The sequence below is a fragment of the Pleurodeles waltl genome, chromosome 8 (genome assembly GCF_031143425.1).
Source record: "Pleurodeles waltl isolate 20211129_DDA chromosome 8, aPleWal1.hap1.20221129, whole genome shotgun sequence".
Lineage (NCBI taxonomy): Eukaryota > Metazoa > Chordata > Amphibia > Caudata > Salamandridae > Pleurodeles > Pleurodeles waltl.
In genome coordinates this window covers 24,155,721-24,178,586 of record NC_090447.1, presented here as the reverse complement: position 1 = coordinate 24,178,586, position 22,866 = coordinate 24,155,721, and the positions used below count along the sequence as shown (strand labels likewise).

The 22,866-nt window shown below is 48.1% G+C and overlaps 1 protein-coding gene across 1 annotated transcript in view; it reads left to right on the top strand.

The window, feature by feature from the left end:
• Positions 1-2,838: 2,838 nt before the first annotated feature.
• Positions 2,839-22,866, top strand: part of LOC138249318 (transient receptor potential cation channel subfamily M member 2-like) — a 369,646-nt gene continuing 349,618 nt past the window's right edge. The window contains exons 1-2 of the mRNA XM_069203277.1: positions 2,839-2,886; positions 3,083-3,263. Coding sequence (XP_069059378.1) covers positions 2,839-2,886; positions 3,083-3,263 — 229 coding nt within the window. The remainder of the gene's footprint in view (positions 2,887-3,082; positions 3,264-22,866) is intronic.

The following is a 22,866-nucleotide window of genomic DNA, read 5'->3' as shown; positions in this document are numbered from 1 at the left end:
GAGCAGGCTTATCCAACGAGTAGCTCGTGAGCGACTGGTAGCTCTCCAGCTGCCTGTGAGTAGCTCTTCTATGTGCAGCCCAGCCTAATAATTCAGAAGCTTCTGCTTGACTGAATTAATATATGTATACCATCATTGAAAAATGTGTGCTGAAGACGATAACGTGTGCATTTTCAGGACTGATTAGCAGATGATTGAATTTCTAAAATATATTTAAAGCTGAAATTTGAGTGATAAATCATGTGGCGTTGGGGGGGTTTATAACTGGTAATTGATGTTATTACCTTGCTGCAGGGACATTTAAGCTATGGTTGTTACGTATTACCTATGTAAAGGAATTCCAGATTGACAAAGCCTTTCCTTACACTACTGCTGGCAATCCTGCCTGATGCAGAGGTGATCCCTCCGGGTAATTTTACATAGGGCCACCACTAACGTAATCTTGTATAATGTGATCACTATTACAACACTAATGATATTAGTTGTTTCGGGATGATTTGTATTGATCATAAGTAGCTCTCATTATAGAAAAGGGTGGAGACTCTTGTTATAGAGCATACTTGGGATCCCTATCACAGCATGGCTGGGGACGGGCATGAATTAGAAACAAATCATGTCTGTGGGAGGTCCACGTGCTTGAGAGGTGTACTTTTGACTGTGGGTAGATGTGCCTATCGCTGTTCTGCACATGATGACACTCACCTTGTGGATGGCACCTTGATGTTATACGCTAGACTTGTGGTAGCCATCTCACATGTGAGGGAGATGATTAACTGTTCTTTCTTCAGTTTGAAACCTGCAAATAAAAGGATGAAAAGCAAAAGTTACCTGGTGTCGTGAGTTACAGGGGTGTAAAATAAATACCCAAAGCCCAAGAGTAGTGAAGCCCCCGTCCTCCCTTGCTATGGTCCCCACTACAGTAATCTAGAGATGGTCATGGGCATCCTTGTTCTCTGGGCTACTGTCTCGGTGTACACAATACTTGTAATTACCCAACTCTTGAACTCTCTTCTTAACTTTTACCCTCCATGTGTGATCCTCTTTGTTTTGGGGGCCACTAACTAACGCAGATTTTTAAGCTACGGTCTTGTAGGTCTAGGTCCGACCACAAAAGACAAGAAGAGGCCCCCCCAAACATGCACTCACTCACCCACTAACCTCACCCAAACATATGTGGCCACCTGTACAGCCAACCACTGACCGACCCACACACCCATCTATTCACTCCCACACCCGTTCCATCGCCAACTCACAGATCAACAAATTTAGCATTGTGGTTCATGCACTTCACGTTTTTTGGGAGAATCTTAATAATAGTCACCTGGTTTAAAATGCAACTCCTGTCAGGAGGAGACTGCAATTAGTCAAAGAGCGTGGGCACAAAGCGTAAGGAAGAACCTACAGAAAATGGAAAAAAGTTAAATATAGAGCAATCATCTATAGATTGCCCGGTGAATTTAACAAAAAAAGAAATACGGCAGAACATCCATGAGGAGGCAAAAATAAATAATTTATGTCATCTGAATCCTAAAAAGCAGTTGATTCTTGAATAGTCTAATTCAATATTAGCTAACTCAGTTTAGAGTAGCCTGTAACCCTAATGTGCTGATCCAGAGTTAGTAGCGCAAATGCCGTAAAATACTGCTCGTTGTAAATACGGATTAGATTGTAATGCAATACAGAACATGTTTTATTGGACGGCTTATTTTTAAAGAATTTGAGAGAAATTTGTAAAATCCATTTTACATAAACATCAAATTAGAAATCGGAGAGATCCTGGTAAACTGGTATTTGGCGTGAATTCTCTGTAAATAATTTGTGAGATGGTAAGATTTGTACTGACAATTGTGGAAAACATATTTTTAATGTATATTTAATTTATTTGAAACGTTGTATTTGCTTTACTGTTTGCTATGTATGAAAGACTGCGATCTAAATAAACTAATTTTGACTGACTGGCATTGAAGGAACCCACAGTGGGTAACCTTTATTTGCTATCACACCAGTGTGTGAACTTGTGAAGGGGGGGATTGAATATCCTGGGTGTGGGTGACTGCAGCTGGGATGAATGAAGGCTCAGAGAGGGGTCAGCCGTCCTCTCCTGCCAGTGTTGAGGAAACACAAGTTTTCTTGGACTTGCAAGTTTTTATTGCCAGTTTATTATGCATTGTGCATATCTCACTGGTGATATTTTTCTAACCAAGAAACATTAAATAATATAAGGAAAAAATGAGGAACCTTTAAATATTGTATTATGAGCAATATGGGAAATGTGGAAATGTATGTACAGACAAATAGGACAGTCTTTTAAATATATTTGCATGCAATGTAACGAGCCGAAGGCTTACATGCGCCCATGCTGTATGGCACGTTTGTTAAAAGGGAAACCTCGCCTGGGTCTCAAGTTCTTAGTAATTAAAAGGATCCGTTCCCAGATCAGCAGCACAAAGTATACAGCTCACATAGAATTGTTTCAAATAGCACCAAATGCAAATGTGTAGAGAGCAGGCTGCTGAGAGCAGACAACCTGCAGCCAATAACAAAGAATCACAGATCTAGTTTGCTAGCAGTCAGGCACATGTTGAATTTCATTAGAAGGCCCCTGATTACTAACCTTCACTCTCATCTGCCTCTTCGTGGATGATGGAAGAGCCTCCTGGCTCTCCCTGTGGCACCCCCACCAGGGCTCCTACTCCCCCTGGTGTCTGGGAGCATCAACGCAGAAGAGGGAGGTGAGGAGGGCTCTCTTCACTTCCTGTTCTCCCTCCCTGGCCCTTTCTCTTAGGACTCCAGCAGCCACACGAGGCTGGTGATGGCCCAAAGGTGAGGCAAAGCGCCATGATGATGATTGGCCTCTATGTTCTTGTTGTGTCTTTGAGTAAGCGTGTACAATCTACGTGTATGACTTGACCTGATCACTAACAATTCATGATAAGATTGCAACAAGTATGACATCTATAGCCAAAACGTGCAGACATTTGGATGAATGTGCCCTCTTTTTTGTGTTTGTGTAAACAAATGTAATAAAAAACAGACTGCACCCATAGGATTAGTAACCACAGGCTTGTCTCTGTCCGCACAGTTTGCCCGCGTCTCTCAGGATGTCCCCCCAGATGCCCTCTACGGAATGATGAAAGATGAGTGGAACCTCCATGTGCCCAACCTGTTGCTGTCGGTGACTGGGGGAGCCAAGGACTTCATCATGAAGCCGAGACTGAAGAACCTCTTCAGCAAGGGACTGGTCAAGGCTGCACAGACCACAGGTGAGGATGAGGCTACATGTACCTGTCCCGGGAGGAGGTTAACCACAGCGCTTACCTCAACTGCCATGTGTCGTGGGGTACTCCTAATGCTGCTGCTGGTGTCAACTGGTATGTTGGGGTAAGGGGCAGACACACCTGGACGTGGAACACCAGTTGTGGATCGGTACCGCTCCTCCTGGCCTCACCCACCGAGGGAGTAACTGCAGACATACCCCGCAGATTATGAGGTGGTGAAGGCGGAGGTGTCTGGGCATCCTTGTAGGGCACACATAGAGTACACGCACGTGGCAGGGGTGTATCACTGGGTAAGCGTGGAGGGGCACAAGGGTGAAGTCTTGCATGTCACTGTACATGGTTCGTATTTATGCACGGTATTGGAATCTGAAAAACAGTTTTTGATCAAGAAGGATACCAAAATGAAATATAATTTTCATGTGCAAAGTTGGAGGCTTTTCATGGGCTAACATTTTAGGTACAATCTTTATATGTAAATATCTTTATGTGATTCTCAATATTAAAGATTATCAGTGAGGTTGGTTTTATGCAGCCTTAACAAGTACCACACATCTGGTGTTAAAATAAAACATTATTGTACATTTTCTCTCATCACTGCAAGATCCAAATTGATCACATTTATTAACACACATGCCAAGATTTTTGAAAAATATAGTGGAAGATTTTGAAAACACAAATTCGGGGAATGTTTTTTTCCCCACTGACGTGTATTGAAGCAGAGGCAATTCCAGGCAGGAGACAGCAAAAATAAAGACAATTTCAGCATGAAAAAGTGTGAGTCTCACACCTGAATCGGGTCTGTTGCCAGGTATGTATCAGCTAAGTACTTGTGACCACTTGTTAAGTATCTTTTCATTTGTCCCTGCCTCGGAGAATGTGTCCCGCCTCTTTCCTCCATGCATCCAATCAGGAGAATCAGCACAGCCGAGCAATCTTTGAGATGACCTCTTTCAAGGCCTGTGCACAGTGATTGGAGCAAATGTCTGAGGCCTCCTGTCCCTGATGCACATGCAGAACATTACTTGCAGTAGTGTTTTGAACAGACTAGGATTCAAATATGAAAATATTAAGTGCCAGAGTCATTAGAAGGACTCCATAAGGTTGATTGTTTACTGTAGTTGAGTGATCATATAATTTGCAACAGGTTAAGAGTTGGAGCTGGGTAGGTCCTGCCCTACGGAGTAGAAACACTGAGACCGAGGCCTCAGCTCAGCCAGCTCACAGCGCTGTCAGGATTTCTACCTCTTCAATATTTTTAACTGTTAGCAGCTGCCCTTCCGTCTTGGCAGCACATAGATGCATGAGCCCCAGGACCTCGTTTTTAAGTTTCACCTGCATAGTTTTTGCGAAATCTTTTGTATTTAAGAAACACATCTTTAAAAGTGCTTAGAGCCCGCACATTACTTACCTTGACTTACCATTGGCTGGTTCCTACATCACATTACTTAACATTGGCTGGCTCCCAAGGGGCTTCAGGTTGCCCTACTTACCATTGGCTGGCTCCCACATGGCTCCTTGGTGGTCAGGTCCTCCTCCACTCCTCCGTCGTTGTGCCATGGATCCTGGACCAAGTACTGCTTCCAGTGGCCAGTGTCCTTATGCTGGCCACAGACTCCACAGACTTCTGTAGTTACTATTTTATTTGTAATTACTTTTTCCTCTTCTTCACCCCCACTACCTTCCCTCTTGCGCTATCCGTTATCTCTCCACCCTCCTCCCATGTCATATAGTTCGTGCCCTCTTCTCATAGCCTGTTGCTTACCACCTGCACCCATCCTTCCCTCCTCCCGCCCTCTGCGTTGAAATCGACTACTATTTCTTCACTTTCTAGGAACATTTTAGCTGAAAAAAAGACAGCCTCTTGTATTGTGTTAATTTATGAAATGTGAGCTTCACTTTCATTTGCTCCAAGCCTCCTCGACGCACACTTTTTTGCCGATGCAAGGGAGCCACTGTGGAGGTAGAAGAGGCTGTCCATCAGTGAATCTGCAGGCCCACACCCCAGTTTTCAAACACATTTCTTCATGCCGCGCCTCACTTTTTCCCAATCCTCCAGTCCATGTTCTCTTTCTCAGCACCCCACCTCCTCTGCCCATTCCTCCCACCCCTTTTTTCTCACCACCCTCGGCCCCACCTCCTTCCTCTATGCATTTTTGCAGGTGCCAGGGAGCTCTGCACTGCCCATCTCTTTCTAGGGTTTTCACACAGTATTTGTAGGTAGGGCGCTGCCTCAGAGTGATTTGAGAACAGGCTGTTTGTGGTTTGTTGCTGTAAGGTGCAGGCTCACACATTACACCCAGTCCTTACAGACCACGCAGGAGCATGTTCAGTTTTTGACATGCACTCCTGTCTCTGCTGTCCTGTTACTCTAGGTGCTTTAGCTTACCATGAACTTTGAATCTCTGCAACAGATGTGTTGCGGCTGTTTTTTCAGGAACATTTTTTAGCAAATTAGGACATTGTGTCCCTATGCCTGTGCTCGTAGCAAGCGTGTTGTGACACCTTGAGCAGGTAACGTGGTCCACTCTGCCCCATCTGCATAGTATAGTTAGGTGCAGAAGGCTGCTTACACTCAGGTGACCAGATGTCTGGCTCCCAATCCATTATTAATAGCTACGCCTCTGCCTAATACCCATTTAAGCTTATTATTTGCTCAAAAAAAGGATCAGTGAGGGGTGAATAGTTATGAAATCCTTAAAGTGACATTCCTTGGCACTCCCTAAATAGGGGCGTAGCTTGGTCAGTAAGATTGGGGGGTGAGCTTCAGAATTCCCAACAATGACGCTGGCCTATTTGGTTAACATACATTATATGAGAAGCAGGACATGAAGGGGGCTTAAGAGGCAGTGGAAAGGGAGGCTAGTGCGGATTGTTAGTGGTGCTTAAAACAAAACATTTTGTATAATGTAGGAAAGTAGCCTCTTTCTAGCTTGGTTACCCCCACTTCTTGGCCTATTTGTCAGTGTGTTTGACTGTGTCTACTGGGATCCTGCAAACCAGGACCCCAATGACTGTGCTCTCTCCTCTAAATTTGGTTGCTGGTAACTTTTTCTTCCCACAAGTGGTATATTGTTCCCTCCATGTAAGACCCTAGTATATGGTACCTAGGTACCCAGGGCATTGGGGATTCTGGGGATCGCTATGGGCTGCAGCAGTTTTTCTGCCACCCTTAGGGAGCCCATGCAAAGGGTTCTGCAGGCCTGCCATTGCAGCCTGCATGAAACAGGTTAATGCACCCATTTTTACTACAGGTCACTACACCAGGTCACTATAAGTCACCCCTATGGTACGCCCTCTCAGCCCAGAGGACAGGGTACAGGTACCTGTGTGTGAGGGCACCCCTGCACTAGCATCTATTTTCCTGGACTTTGTGAGTGCGGGGCGCCATTTTAAGCGTGTACTGGACGTAGGTCACTACCTATGTCCAGCTACATAATTGTAATTCTGAACCTGGGCATGTTTGGTATCAAACATGTCGGAATCACACCCCAATACTGTTGCAAGTACTGGAAGTATGTTTCCATACACTCTGGGGGCTCCTTAGAGGACCCCCAGCATTGCTACCACCAGTCGTACAGGGTGTTCCGGGCAGCCAAGCCGCTGCCACCCCTGAGAAAGGTTTCTCCCTCCTGCTGCTTGATCTGATCAAGCCCTGGAAGGCAGAACAAAGGATCTCCTTTGGGAGAGGGAGGTAACAACCTCTCCCTTTGAAAATAGGTGTGACTGGCTTGAGAGGGGTAGCCTCCCCAAGAAACTGGTTTGCTTTGAAGGGCACATTTGGTGCCCTCCATGCATAAACCAGTCCACACCATTTAAGGGATCCCCCCAGTCCCTGCTCTGGTGTGAAACTGGATAACGGAAAAGGGAGTGACCACTCCCCTGTCCATCACCACCCCAGGGGTGGTGCCCAGAGGTCCTCCAGAGGGTCCCTGGATTCTGCCATCTTGTTTCCAAGGTTGGCAGGGAACTCTGTGAGCATCTGAGTGGCCAGGCCAGGCAGGTGACATCAGAGCCCCCTCCTGATAGGTGCTTACCTTGTTAGGTGACCAATCCCCCTTTCATGGCTATTTAGGGTCTCTCTCTGGGGTGGGTCCTCAAATTCGGCTTGCAAGATTCCTCTACAACCTCTGCTTCAACTTCTGGCCTCCAGAACTGTGACTGGAACCTCCAGGACCCGACAAGATGCTTCCAAGAAGAAAGGACTCTTTAGCAACATTGCTACCAGGGCTTCTGCCAGCTTTGCAACATTTTCCTCAACGTGCATCCTCAGAAGACTGCAACTCTTTAGCCTGCACAAAAAGAAGAAGGAATCTCTCTTGGAGTGAAGGAGTCACTTCCATGCAACAGCAGGCACCTACAACAAGCGATGACTGGCTGCGTGGATCCCCTCTCCTGCTGAGCTGCGTGGATCCTGCATCATGGTGGTGGTCCGGAGTAGTCCTCTCGGTCCTCTCTGCCAGCTGTCCAACTTTGGTGGAGGTAAGCCTTTGCCTTCCCTACACAGGACAGAACCCCCTTGCACCACGTTTCTTGTAACTACCAAGGCTTGTTTGCATGGGATCTTGGGGTGCCGTGTAGCTCCAGCCCCAGCACTCCATCCTGCAAAGCACAGCCTCCTGCGTGGTTCTCCTTCGGCGTGGGATCCTCTTTTGTAGTGCTGCATGGGCTCTTTCTGCGAACCTGGCGGTAGTTGCTGAAGCAGATAAAGGACACAGTGTGCAGTACACATGCACTGCAGACGCCACTAGGTAGTTATTGTTAGGACCATGTTTCCATAGAAAAATCCTTTATTGACTTGCCTATATTTTTGGCACTGTTTGACTAATCTTCACAAAATGTTACAAAAAAGGTGCCCCAGTGATTCTTGTTGTGCATGGAAAGTTTCGGGGTGATCCGACAAGTGGTTCCTGAGAAAGTGGGGGTGTCACAAAAGCTGTGTTTCCCCGGTTGATTCCCATAGGGCCTTGGAACAAGGCTACAGCTGGAACCACTGAGCGGAATTACACCACATTTGGCAGAAAGCTAGCTTTCAGTACACAGATTACGCTTCTGCTTAGTTGGTGTGAATCCGTTCAGTAGTTTTGGAGATATTAAAGGGAAAACAAATTTGTATATCTCTGGCTGCAATGACTTTGTGAAAAAAGAAAAGCTTGTGCAAGGAAATACACACTCTGATTGGTTTTGCTCTGGTGCTGCGGTCCCAGAGGGACCCCACAGAGCAAAAAAGCCTTTCTTTTAAATTTTCACTGCGATTCGCAGTGGATCCAGCGATTTCTTTTTTTTTTTAAATGAAGCACAGGCTGCCGTGCTTCTTCAGTCTGAAGCCCCCGGGTGGGCCAAGTCACAGAGGCATTGTTAAATTAATATCGTGAGGGCACCTGGCCCCCCCTGCAGCCCCGGGTACCACCACCTGCCTGGGGCTTTTAAAAAAGAATGAATGGGGTCTAATTTGGATCCCAAATCTCCTATCGCCTAGGCAGAGCTTTGCGAACCATCAGTCAAGGAGAAGTGCTGTGATTGGAGGTCCGCAACCTGTGAAGAAAGTTGCGGCCGCCATTTCTTAAATCGGGATTGTGCCCGGGGAGTGAAAATAAAGATTGGAAACCATAAAAGGGGTCAGTATAGGGGTACCCTGATCCCATGGGTGCATTGTGGGCATCTCAGAGGGACCGCCTATGGGTTTTAAAAAGCCCAAAACTATTTTTCACATGCATCAGATTTGGAAAGGAATGCAAGTTTGACATGTGAGAAGAACATGGAGTAGCGACAGCTGTACCGTGTCTGTTGTGCTGCCGGGCCTGTGTTAGGAATAAAGGAATTTATCTTAAAAGAATAAGTACTATGAAATCTTTAATACTTCTTTTAAGATAAAATCCACGACCCTAGTTTTTTTTTAATTCTGCAATTACCTTATTTCTTATTTAGGTATGTTCCAGACCTTGTAGGGACATGGAGGCGTATTTATGAGAGGCTAACACTGTCAGAGCATCACTTTTTATGACGAGCCGGTGGCGCAAACCTCTCAACTATATCTATGAGGCCACGCAAAGCCACTTTGTGTGGCTCTGAATGGTGTCACAGATATGGAGTCACTGCGTTGCCTTACTCTGTGCCAGGGAGTCATTCCATGGGGGTTGCAGTGGGTTTTCCTAAGCAACACTATGGATTCTGATGCTTCCCTAGATTTAGTTAATCATGTAAGCCTGGGTAGCACCAAAGCCTTACGCCTCCAGAGGTGAGGCGTAACGAGGAGAAATATCTTTATTTCTTCTCATTCTTTCCTCTTTCCAGGTGTGCTGCATTCTGGCCTCTCAGGATTGTTTTTGTGAAGCAAGGTCCCCCTTCCTGCATAAAAACAATCCTGCGTGCAATGCAGGCACCGGTGTACCATGGTGCAAGGGAGTGTACGTTGATGCTTGGCTGCCAAAATGGCACCAGGGCAGGGGGAAAGGACAGGAATGCACCGTATTGCATAAATACGGTGCATTCCTGGCCTTTCAGTTTGACATTGGGCAGCCCCACTGCCTTCTTCTTATTATTTTATTTTAACAATGTCACTCGGAATGCCACACAGTACGCTGCAAACAATGAGCTGCCTTACATTAGCAGAGTTGGCACTGCTGCGACGTCAGCAGGTATTAATGCCAGTAATCCTTCAGTGCGCATGCGTGCCTGCAGGCGGCCCGTCCCAGACCCCAGGCTTCAGCTTCAGCAGACATGTCTCTCGGCGCCCCCTTCCCGCCCCTGCTTAGAAAGCATCGGCATCGCTCCCGGGACCCATGCACTCTCCATCCTCACTGAAGCATCTCTAGTTCCAGGAATGGCTCGGCCCTCTCTCTAGTAACTGCGGTCAGACCACCCCATTATCGAGCAGCTACTGGGGGAGAGGGGGGGCATCCCCACATCATTCTCATTAAAGCATCTCTAACTCCAGTAATGGACTCGGCCCCTCCTTCCAGTAACTGCGGTCAGACCAGCTCATTATCGAGCAGCTGGGGGTCCGGGGCATTAGAGGGGGCCGCATCGATCGCAGCTGGTAATGCATGTTTGCTGGCAGCATAAACAGGTCCGTATCCCGAGGTCTCCAGCACGGAGGGCTCTCTCCTGCTGCGGCATTACGGGGCTCCTGGGAGTAGACCTGAGGGGTACGGTTCTAGAAGAAGTCAGGGGTACACTTGAGGCCCCCTGTGTTTCCATGGGCAGACACCTCCGGATTCAGCCACTCATCCTCGACGCGGAGGGTTTTCACCCGGCACAAGGGGTACACCTGGCCCCCAGGGTGCACACATCTCTCCAGCGGACGGCTTTTTGCCTGCAATGACGTCACAGCACTTCCCAGGGACACTTCAAGGCAAAAACGTAATTTAAAAGAACTCTTGCATTTCTGCCTTCTTAAAAACAACAGGTCCTTTTAGCGTAGGAGGGTCTATATTGGAAAAATCACACCATTCTGGAGCATTTTATAAAGGCCCAGTAACCCACAGGTAGGGGCATATTTACAAGCCCCTAGCGTCTCCTTGCGCCACATTAGTGTTATTTTATTTGCACTAATCTGGTGCAAGGAGGCGATTTTTGCCGCACCAGATTTGCAAAGTGGCGCAATGCATCCATTGCGCTACTGTGCGACCCCTCGTACAACAATATACCTGTGCTGGGCATAACGTATGCAAGGGGGGCGTTCTGGCTTTAGGAGGCCAACAAAATTAGCAACAAGAATTTCACTGCACCATTTTTGGCGTCAGTTTTAACACCTGCTCAAAGCAGGCGTTAAAATGATGCACCCGTAGAAACCTAGGGGCCTCCCTGTGCTTTGCTGCACTAGTGTAGCAAAGCACCACAATATCATAAATTTTTTTGACGCTATTGGCCTAACGACCCCCATGGTGCGGCATATTATAAATAGGGCATACACATGGTGTTGTTAGGTGGGACAGGGGCGATGCAAGAAAAGGAGTGCATCAGTACTGATGCACCACTTTCTTGCAAATATGCCCTGTAGTGTTTCGAAGAAAACCTGGGCTCAGATTTAATAACTCTTCTTTTCACGCAACGCAGGAAAGCAAGTTTTGTTGCTGCGTTGCATGAAAAGAAGAGAACTGAAATTTGCCATATATAGTAAGATTTTGCACGCTCCTGCTCTCTCCTGGCGCTGACTCCCTTCAAACAGCCGTGGTGTAAGGGTGCCTGAGTTACACAGGATTGTTTTTGTGCAGAAAGGAGGTCCTTCATGCACAAAAACAATCCTTAGGGGCGTATTCCTCTTTCTGTGTACGGTACAGACATTCAGATATATCTCCTCGTCACACCAGCCTTGGGTACGTGCATCATTTAGATGCAAACCCAGGTTTACTGCCTTTAGTAAATTGGGGTTTGTGTCAAAGTACACAGGCTTTCCTCTGTCTCTCTTCTCCCACTATCCTCCACTCCCTTCCTCCTCCTGATCCCTCTTTCCCCTCTATATTCTCTTTCCCTTTTCTTTTTCCTCCCTTTCTCACTCCCTGTAGGAAAAACCCTCTTTTTGGCATGGTTACTCCCACTTTTTGCCTGTTGTCAGTGTGCTTCGATTGCTTTTACCTGAATCCTGCTAACCAGGACCCCAGTTATTGTGTTCTCTCTCCTCTAAATTTGGTTGCCTTGGTACTGTTTAAACCCCACAATTGGCATACTGGTGTACCCCTGTAACTCGCTAGTATATGGTATTTAGGTACCCAGGGCACTGGTACAGCAGGGGTCCCCCATAGGCTGCAGCATATATTATGCCACCCATGGGAGCCCATGCAAACTGTCATTTGCAGCCTGCGTGAAAAGGTGCATGCACCCTTTCACTGCTGGTCACTACACCAAGTCACTGTAAGTCACACCTATGGTAGGCCCTCCCAGCCCTAAGGGCAGGCTGCAGGTTCCTGTGTGTGTGTGTGTGGACATGTCTGCATGAGCAGAGGTACCCCTACAAACTCCAGTTCCAATTCCCTGGACTTCGTAAGTGTGAGGAAGTCATTTTAGCTATGTACTGACCATAGGTCACCACATATGGTTCAGCAACATAATGATAACTCCAATCCTAGGCATGTTTGGTATCAAACATGTCAGGACCATATCCCAATACTGATGCCTGTATTGGTTGCATGATTCCATGCACTCTGGGGGCTCCTTAGAAGACCCCCCAGTATTGCTCTTATCAGTCTTCCAGGGTCTGCGAGCAGCCAACGCTGCTGCAGCCCCTGACACAGGATTCTGCCCTCCTGCTGCTTGACCAGCTCAAGCAGGGGAAGGCAGAACAAAGGATTTCCTGTGGGAGAGGGGATGCAACTTCCTCTTCCTTTCGAAATAGGTGTCACAAGGCTGGGGAGGGAAAGCCTCCCTACGCCACTGGCTTGCTTTGAAGGGCACATTTAGTGCCCTCCTTGGATAATCCAGTTTGTACCAGTCCAGGGACCCCTGGTCCCTGCTCTGGCACGAAACTACGCAAAGGAAAGGGGAGTGACTACTCTCCTGTCCATCACCCCCCAGGGGTGATGCCCAGAGCTCCTCCAGGTGGACACTTGATTCTGCCATCTTGAAACCAAGATGGGCAAAGGCCCCTGGGAGCATCTGAATGGTCAGGTTAGGCAGGTGACGTCAGTGACCCCCTCTGATAGGTGGTCACCTTGCAAAGTGACCATGCCCTTTTTGGGCTATTCAGGGACTCCCTTGCGGGTGGGTCCCCCGATTTGGTGTGCAGGACTCAACCAGGGCTCCTCTGCAATTACCTCTTCTGCTCCTGGCCCGCGGAACCGCTGCTGGACTTCACAGGAACCAAACAAGACTGCAACACCTAGAGGACCTCGCCCTGCAACATTGTTTCCACCGCTCTTGTAAGCACTTTGCAACATTTCCACAGCTGTGCATCCTCTGGGGTCAGGAAGAGTTCAGCTGCACCAAAGAAGGAATTCACCAAAGAAGGAATCTTCTTTGGAGTGATGGAGTCACTCCCCTGCATCTGCAGGCACCTAAGGCAACAACGTCCGGCTGCTGGGATCTGCTGTCCTCTGGCTCTGCAAAGATTCTTCAACACAGGTGGTAGTTCTGATGGGTCCTCTTTGCCTTCTGTCGAACTTGGGATACAGTGAGCCTTTGCCTCTTCCTCCAGGAAGGAATGCCTGTGCACCGCAACTGTTGCAGCAACCAAGTCTTGTTGACTCCTGCTCTGAGGGATCTTTCAGGCTCCAAGCAGGCTCGGCCCCCAGCACTCTACTTCTGCAAGGACAGCATCCTCTCTCCTGCTCCAGCAATGTGGGACTCCTTTTCAGGTGTGCTGCCTGGGCCTCACTGCGACTTATTGTGCCTGCTGCTAGTGGGTTGCTTGTGGGGGCTCTGATTGCTTCTGCTTGCTCTCCTGTCTTCCTAGGGTCAGCCTGGACTCCCCTCCAAGGGTCGAGTCCCTAGGACCTTGCTGGTCCTCACCAGGCCTGCACATCTTCTTCAGCTCCAACTTGCATTTGCTTGTGCTTCTTTGTGGTCCTCCTGACCACTGACAAATCTGCATCCCTGCGACCGGCGAGTACAGCCCCTAGATGAATTCAGGGACTCTTCTGCAGCTCCTGGAATCCGCAGCCTTCACCCATCAGGGCTGTCCCGGATGTACACCCACAGAAGGGTGGCCATTGCCTCTTGCCCCGCCTGGATACTTCTTCGTTAGCTGGACTCTGTCCCCTTCTTTTACAGGTCCTCTTCATCCGGAATCCACCACTGGTTTCCACTGATCTGCTCCTGTTCTTGCATTGTTCCAATTCTAAGTTATCATGTTAGCCTGTGAGACGACCAGGTAACTTACCTCTGCTCTCCTGCTCGCTGGGGGCATTCTAGATACTCACCCCTGGGGGTTCCATACCCTCCAAGTCCTTGGCTAAGTACTCCATATCCTCTGGTGGGGGACCCATTCTCGTATTCCACTATTTTATATATGGTTTGGCCCCTCTCTAGGGCCCTTGATTTTTGTAATGTTTCTATGCTAATTCCTAGTTCTTACCTGTGTATATTTTGTGTGTACTTACCTCCAGTGAGGGGGATTGCCAATGGTATTATAGTTTAGTGTTACTATAATAAAGTAACTTTATTTTTCCAACACTGTGTCATTCCTTTCATATGTGATAAGTTACTATGTGACTACTGTGGCATTGCAAGTGCTTCACACTCCTCCTAGATAAGTCTTGGCTGCTCACCACAGCTACCACTAGAGATCTCTGTCTTCCTAGACACTGTAACACTTACTAATAAGGGTCGTCTGGACCTGGTATAAGGTGCCAACACCATAGGTGTCCACCACACAGCAGGCCACCCTCCTACACGCCCCTCAACCTCCCTACTGCTCTGATGTGAGAGTGCTCTCACATGCAATATCAGCTTTTTCCATTACCACTCAAACACTTAGCATCCAAACAAGTCATCCGAAGGTATGGGGAAGAAAACACTGACATGACCGAGAGCTTTTTAAGTCTAAAATTAGCAGCCACCTTGTTTCTGCACATCCACACATTCTTCTGCCATATAGGCCCTGTTTCCAATGTTTAATTTACCTGGTTCAGTAAAAATGAGAAATGACAAGCAATTTGTGTCTTCGGCAAATTATGCTGGAAATCAGAATGTACTGCATACTTTACCCTAGTGAATTTCTCCAGGTTTCCCCTGCTGAAATTTGCCAGGGAAAAATTGCAGGAGGCTGAACGGCGTTTTTCTTCTGCCATTTTCTGTCTCTCATCTTCTACCTGATCTTTGATGTTGGAGTGTCATGAAAGAACACAATTGGCTTTGGCAGTTCATTTTCTGTCTTTTGTTTATTATGATGCATGTGAATTAATGGAAAACGAAAATTGAGAAACCACATTGGACTAAACGAAATCGTGGCAAACCACTTTTAGGGAAACACCATTTTAAGGAAAAATACAAAAATGGAAATTTAAAAGAAAGATTTTAAAGGAAAGATCATTTTGAGGAAAAAATCCAAAATTACATTAAAAGCTAGTGGACTTTAGAACTAGTGAGGGTTTTTTGGGTTCAGGGATAGGTAATGTTTAGGGGTGATGAGGGATTTTAGGGGTGAGAAATGAGTGGAGTTCAGGCATCAAAAGGGGGTTTTAGGGTTCAGCGATGTGTGGTATTTAGGGATGATGAGGCTTTTTTTTAGATATGAGGAATGGGTATGGGTGTAGTTTAAGGGTAATAAGAGGTTTTTGGGGTTTACATGTGAGTGGAGTTTAGGGGTGTGAGGTCATTTTAGAGTTTAGGGATTGGTGAAGTGTAGGGGTGTTGAGTGGTTTTAGGGTTCATGTATGGGTGGAGTCCAGGGCTTTGTGAGGGTTTTTAAGGTTCAGTGGGTAGAAATTAGGTGCGGTGAAAAGGTTTTAGGGTTCAGTATTGGGTAGAGTTTAGGGTGGTAAGGGCTTTAAGGATTTAGGTATGGGTGGTGTTTGCGTGTAGAAAAGGTTTTTAGCGTTCAGGGATAGGTAGAGTTTAGGAGTGGTTAGGGTTTTTTAAGAGTTATGGATAGGTGGTGTGTAAAGGCAGTGAGGGTTTTTTGAGGGCCAGGGATGGGTGGAGTTTCTGTGTGGTGAGTGGTTTTAAGGGAGCAGGGATAGGTGTGGTTTAGTTTTGGAAAGGGGTTATTAGGGTTCAGGTATGGGTGGAGTTTAGGGGTAGAAAGGGCTTTTAGGGTTCTGGGATGGGGTAGTTTCGTTGTGGTGATGTGATGGACTTTTAGGGGGTAGGGATTGATGGTGTTTAGGGGTGGTGAGGGGTCAGTGAAAAAACAAGCATCTGATGTGATTGTTTGACAATGTAAATGACATAAATCTGAAATATTATCCCCTGAAGTAAAGCACTGAAATAAATATCTCCAACAAAACTTTCTGAAAGTAAAGTCTGCAACCATTGCATTTACACATTAAAAAATAAGCAAGCAATTGCCAATTTGGGTCAAAAAGACATTTTATAAATTGGTTTCTATGAAATGGTAAATTCCATTCATTTTGAAATTTTGCATTAAAAAATTTAGATAAAATGGTTTCTCAGTAATTGTAGTCTATAAAAATGGTTCATCTATGAAATCACATACGACTGTTTAACTCACTTCGTGTTAAACATGGAAGGTATCGAGCATCATAAGATAGTACAAAAAGGACACCTGTATTTCTGGAGCATCGCTGGAAATATTTTTCTTCTACAACTATTGGTACGTACAACTTGCTCCAGCAATAAGAATACAGGAAGTATGAACCAAGAAGTAAATCCACATGCAGGTAACGCGCAGGGAAGATCCAGCCCCTGCAGCAGGGGCCAGGAAGAGTAGCCTTCTATCACTCTCTCCGCTTGCATGTGCATAAAGAAGCCCTGTGCACAAAGGCTGCAACAGAGCGTCATGCAGGGGAGCGAGAGTGACAACTAAACACCTTTTGCCAGTCTAGATCAACAGACAATGTTGGGCGGTGCCTAGGGATAGCTGTCATCGAATATGACCCAAAATGATGACAAACCATTCATAGCGTAACCCTACATGGGTGTGTGAGGAGGAAGGCTGGCCTTAAGTGTCTGAGTGGTCAGGGCAAAGTTTACATCTGAAGAGGACTGACATGGCAGACAAGATTGACATGCCTGACAATCAGCCACTAGTCCAGGTTGCTGCACTTTAAAGATGAATATATCCCCCTGTTAGCACTATTGAGATTCGGTTTGTGTTGACTGGTGTTTGAGAGGTTTTACAAGGTTTTTCAGCACTTGCCACAAAACACCTCCAAGGCTCAAAGAATTAACCAATGGCCCACATCAAATGCTGCAGTGTCCATCCAACACTTGGCAAGCAGGATGGGCTCTTTTGTGTTATGCAGGAGGCAACATTCAGTGCCCGGTGAAGAGGGCAAGACTCAAAGGAGTCCATTAGTCCACAGAGGGCTCAAGTATTGAAATCTCCAGAGCGCCTTGATGGATTTAAACATGATCAATGGTTCTGAGCTCAGGAGTGTAGCTCCCAACAATATCTACACATTCCTATATCAGGTGATGGAGCTGAGGGGCTCCTCTGGGCCTGGACAGTCAACTGGGGGTACATAGTTTCTTGTATCTTGAGCAGGGTCAGTGACAAACAACCTGCTGCCAGTAAAGGCTCTTCCTCTAGGCATTGTCTGATGCACACAGATAAGTTTGGATTCATCTTGTGGGGGAGCAGCTGGGAAGCCTCATGTCCAGGAGTGTTGTACACCTCACAACAACACTCAGGCCCTCATTATGACATGGCGGTAAATCCCCCTACTGCCGCAGTGATGGCCGCCAACATACCATCGCGGAGGCGAACATCCGTTCGCCATATTATGACACACACGCACTAAACCGACAGAATACTCCCACTAACACATTTCCGCCAGACCAAAGGTAAGTGTTAAAGTGTTGGTATGAACACCCATACTGTTATGCCAACAAAACAACCCCCTCCATATTATGACCCACGAATCACCACAGCGGGCATTCAATGGCGGTAAACCATTGGCGGTATACACAGGTACAGTGAGTCAGAATGGCCACCCAAATATAAAACAACACAACATTGGCCAAGACTAAAAACACACACCTGACACTGATACACACCCACCCACAGCACTATAAAACACACACCCACATTACCCACAACCCTTTCCTAACACGAAAAATAACCAATAGATAGCCATGCAAATCATAGACACAACTCCAAACACACCACAAACACCCATTCATCCATTACGCACTCCACACCCCACCACAATACTCAACACCCACTGCACAACACACACCACACAATACCCATGTCCCCACAAAGGCACCCCCATTTCACTGATGAGGAGTTGCGGTCATGGTGGAGGAAATAATCAGGGTAGAGCCAGCTGTTTGGAGCACAGGTACAGCAAATGTCCATTGCAAGGAAGATGGATCTATGGCGGAGAATTGTGGACGGGGTGAACACCGTGGGAATGCATCCACGAACATGGGATGACATCAGGAAGAGGTGGAATGACCTACGGGGAAAGGTACGTTCCATGGCACCAGCTCACTATCCAGAGGACTGGCGGTGAACCCCACCTCCTCACCCACAGCTAACAGCATGGGAGGAGCAAGTCTTGTCAATACTGCATCCTGAGGAACTCACTGGAGTTGCCGGAGGACTGGACACTGGTGAGTCAATATTTACTACCTATCCCCCACACATACCTGCATGCCACCACCACCACCACCCCTCACCCTGACACCCATCACTCCACTCCATCCCACACAGTGCACCAACACAAACAACAATCCTAAATGCCAAGCCCTGCATGCCATACCCACTGCATGCACATCCCTCCCAGCCCTGCATGTACACCCACCACCAATGCATGCACAGCATGGAGAACTAACAATTCCACAATACATCACTATACACAAACAAAAGTGGCAGGGCAACAGCAACAATATAGGTGAAGCTAGGGATGCAGAATATGTCACAGACATGTAGCATAATACACCACTTACATCCCCACAGGTGCCCCAGCCAATCTCAGTGGCGAGGAGGTGCCTCGGCTACCCAGTCCCCCACCAGAAGAGGCCCCCAGTGATGAAAGCAACTCTGGACTTCTGGATCTGGATGAACTCCCTGGCCCATCAGGGACCACTGGTCAGTCGGATACCCCAGCCCACACCCGGTCCACTACAGAGCCTCCCCCATCAGGATCCAACACCACAGCAGCCACCCAACGTCCCCCACCTCTGTCCCCAGGACAAGGCAATCAGCAGTGTACCCACCTGTACAGGGACCCCAGTCCACACCTCACAAGCAAGACAATCAGGGTCCTGGAGTCAGTGGCAGTGGGCACACCGTTCAGGGGACACAGGCACAGGGGGACAGGGACACACGGAGGACAGCTGTGCACCAGGGGGAGGACAGACCCAGGGAACCGACTGCCCAAGAGGCACTCATCAATGTCCTGGGGTCTTACCAACAATCCAAGGACAAGATGGGTCAGATGTTAAACTGGCAGCCGCAGGAGGAACACCACCAGGAGATCAGGAAAGAATTGCAGGCCCTCAACACCACCCTGGTCTCTACAGCGGGGGTGCTGGGTAATATGGCCAACATCTTGAGGAACTACACAGCACATCAACGGGCCCCTACCACTAGCCAGTCAACTGAACATCCCTCCACATCTGCTGCAGCCAGTGGACAGGAGGCCCTGCCACAGGACCCACAGGCGACTAGCACCCTTCCCCCTGCAGAAGGTGAACCACCCCACAAATATTCCCTGCAACCCAGACAGGCACCAGAGACACTTGCCAAGACCACCACCAGGAAATTAGGCCCCCCTGGATGTGCCCCTTGTGTTCCACTCTGTCACCTTGTCCACTTAGAACTGCCATTGCTCCCTTTCCGATGGCCCCTTGGACACTGTGCTACAAACAGACTTGACCAATATCCTGGACTTTCCTCTACCATCACCCCATTCCATTGCACTATTCCTTCAAAGGTTTCACTTCATTAAACACCCTTGAACACAGCTTGAGTGATAGTGCTTTATCTGCCAAAAATGTGCAATGTGTTGAAATGTTTCATCTTGTGCAATTGTTCTGAACTCTGTGATTCCATCCAAAAAATGGCCTGTAGCAGTTTGTAGTCATCACATCAGTACACAGTTGTAACCACACCAACATCTGCAAAATGGAAGGCATAGGTGACAGTCAGTTGGAATGCTAAGGAAATGACTGTCATCATGCTACAGCCACACAGAAAAACAATTAATCAGAGGAATGGTCTGTTCCACTGTCTTACCTGTGTGTCATTGGAAGTACTGCATTATAACTGATGTCCTGTTGTCCACATCCTCATCCCCTGCCTCCTCATCCTCACTGTCCCCAGGGTCCACTGCTGCCACAGGACCATTTATATCCTCCTCCTCCTGCATAAAGGGCACATGTTGTCTGATGGCCAGGGTGTGCAACATGCAGCATTCAACAACTATCTGGCAGACCATATCAGGGGAGTAGCAGAGGGATCCACCTGTCAGATAGAGACATCTGAACCTGGCCTTCAGGAGACCGAAGGTCCTCTCAATTATTCTCCTGGTATGCCCATGAGCATCATGGTACCTTTTCTCAGCCCCTGTCCTCGGATTCCTTACAGAGGTCAAGAGCCAGGACCGGTTTGGGTAGCCAGAGTCACCTGGAAAAAGTGAGGGACACACATTAGCCTTGCACAATGGCATGGGGGATGACTCCTGAAGGCATACACTGACATGCAGTGGGTGGGGACTTAGGCTCACCTATAAGCCACACCCTGTGCCTCTGTTGTTGTGCCATCACATGTGGGATGCTGCTATTCCTCACGGTGAAGGCGTCATGCACCGACCCAGGATATTTGGCAGTGACGTGGGAGATGTACTGGTCAGCCAGGCACACCATTTGCACATTGAGTGAGTGGAAACTCTTCCGATTCCTGAATACCTGTTCATTGGCCTGGGGGTTGGGGTGACAAATGCTATATGTGTTCCATCAGTGGCCCCAATAACATTTGGAATATGTCCCATTGCATAGAAATCAGCCTTCACATTGCCAAATCATGCACTCGGGCTAAAGCAATGTAGCTGCACATGTGTTTGAGCAAGGCAGACAAAACCCTTGCCAGCACTATTGAGAACATTGGCTGTGACATTCTTGCAGCCAAGCCCACTGTCACTTGGAAAGAGCCAGTTGCCAGGAAATGGAGCACTGATAGGACCTGCACAAAAGGGGGAATCCCAGTGGGTTGATGGATAGCGGATATCAGATCAGGCTTCAATTGTGCACAGCTCTGTGATTGTGGCCCTGTCTAGTCTATAGGTTAGTATTATAGGCCTGTCCTCCAGTGTAGCCAAGTCCATAAGGGGTCTGTACACGGGCATGCCTCCTCCTCCTATTCCTCCACAGTGGTAGGTACCTAAGTGACACAAGAGTGAGAAGGGAGTGACCAACTGAACAATGGAACCACCATAGTATACATTGACCATGTGTGTTACTGGACTATATAAATGACAATGTATGTACAATTGACAGCAATGATGCAGTTTTCTGTTTAGGAATGTGTACCAGCACCATAAAATGGCCTGTATGTAGGGACAGGTGGAAGTGATGTAACTCTGTCGGCGTTGGGCCTCATGGCGGAAGGCGGTGTTACACCGCCGTGCTATTCCTCATTGCCTAAAATGGAGTACGATGTCCAATGAGGATCACCCGCGGCGGTGACGGTGTACATCACCACAGATGTGACCGCCATTTTCTGACTATGACCTCACTTGATTCCTAACTTTCCACAGGACAACACCTCCACTGTGTGTGCTGATGTGACCTGTGTCTGGAACCTGCCATTGCCCGTGTGACAGGGGAAAGGACCCCTGCCTTCACTTCGGAGGAGTTGGAGCGCCTGGTGGATGGGGTCCTACCCCTGTATGGACAGCTGTAGGTGAGTACACCATGAGGACGATGCATGCAACAACGTGCTGTGGGGAGTATGGCTGGTGGTAGTGTACATTCAGGGCTCAGGGTGATGTGTGTGCCTGATAAGGGCAAATGCTTTTGTGGGCCATATGTGTGACAGACTGGATTGTATGTTTAATGGTGTCCTCCTGTCTGTGTTTCCTCTGCAGGTCAGCACCCATCAGAAGAAGGGATTGTGGAGTGCCATCACCAAGGACGTGTGGACCCTGGGGGTCTATAGCAGGCGGAGCACCCACTGCAGGAATCGGTGATAGGACCTGAGATGCTGGGCCTGAAAGACTTTGGAGGCCCAGCTGGGGATGGCCTCCCAACGAGAGAGGGGTGCCCGTCAGAACTTGACCCCCCTGATGGCCCACATACTGGCTGTGGCCTACCCAGAGCTGGATGGGCACTTGCGGGCATCACAGCAGCCACAAGAGGGTGAGTACAGTGTGTGTAATACCCATCTTTGTTGCCTGGTATAGGATCCTGGTGGTTGGTTTCAGTCAGTGGGTGCCCCTTAATGCTAGCTCATACATTGCAGTGGTCCAGCTCATGGTAAATGGGTGAATAGCAAAATCATGTTAGCTAGCTAGGTGGTATTCCATGTCAGACAGGGCTTAGTAGGTCCCAGGAGGGGTGCAGATGGTGGTGGTTGGCTCTCATCCTGCTGTGGTACCTAGCCAATGGAATGCCAGTGCGGTGCGTACTGCTCTATCTTGGTCTCTGAGTGTGATGGTGCTGTGTATGCCATCTGTGGTGTTGGTGCTGTAATTGACCCAGAGCTTCCTTTCTTTCTCCCCCCCCTATTTTCTTCTGTCATCCTGTCCATGTGTGCATGTGTGCATTAGCATCATCTGGTGGAGGACCAGGGGCACCAGCGTGTGATGGAGCTGCAGCCCACGGGACCCAGGAGGCAGAGTCCACCGATGCCGACGGACCAGTGGGATGGAGAGCGAGGGGAGCACCACGGGGGGACAGGAGGTGACAACACTGACTCTGAATTCTCCTCTGATGGGAGCTCCCTGGTGGTGGCGGACACCTCTAGAACCACCCCAGCTACAGGTACAGCTGCCACCCCTATACCAGCTCCATTCTCCCAGTAGCC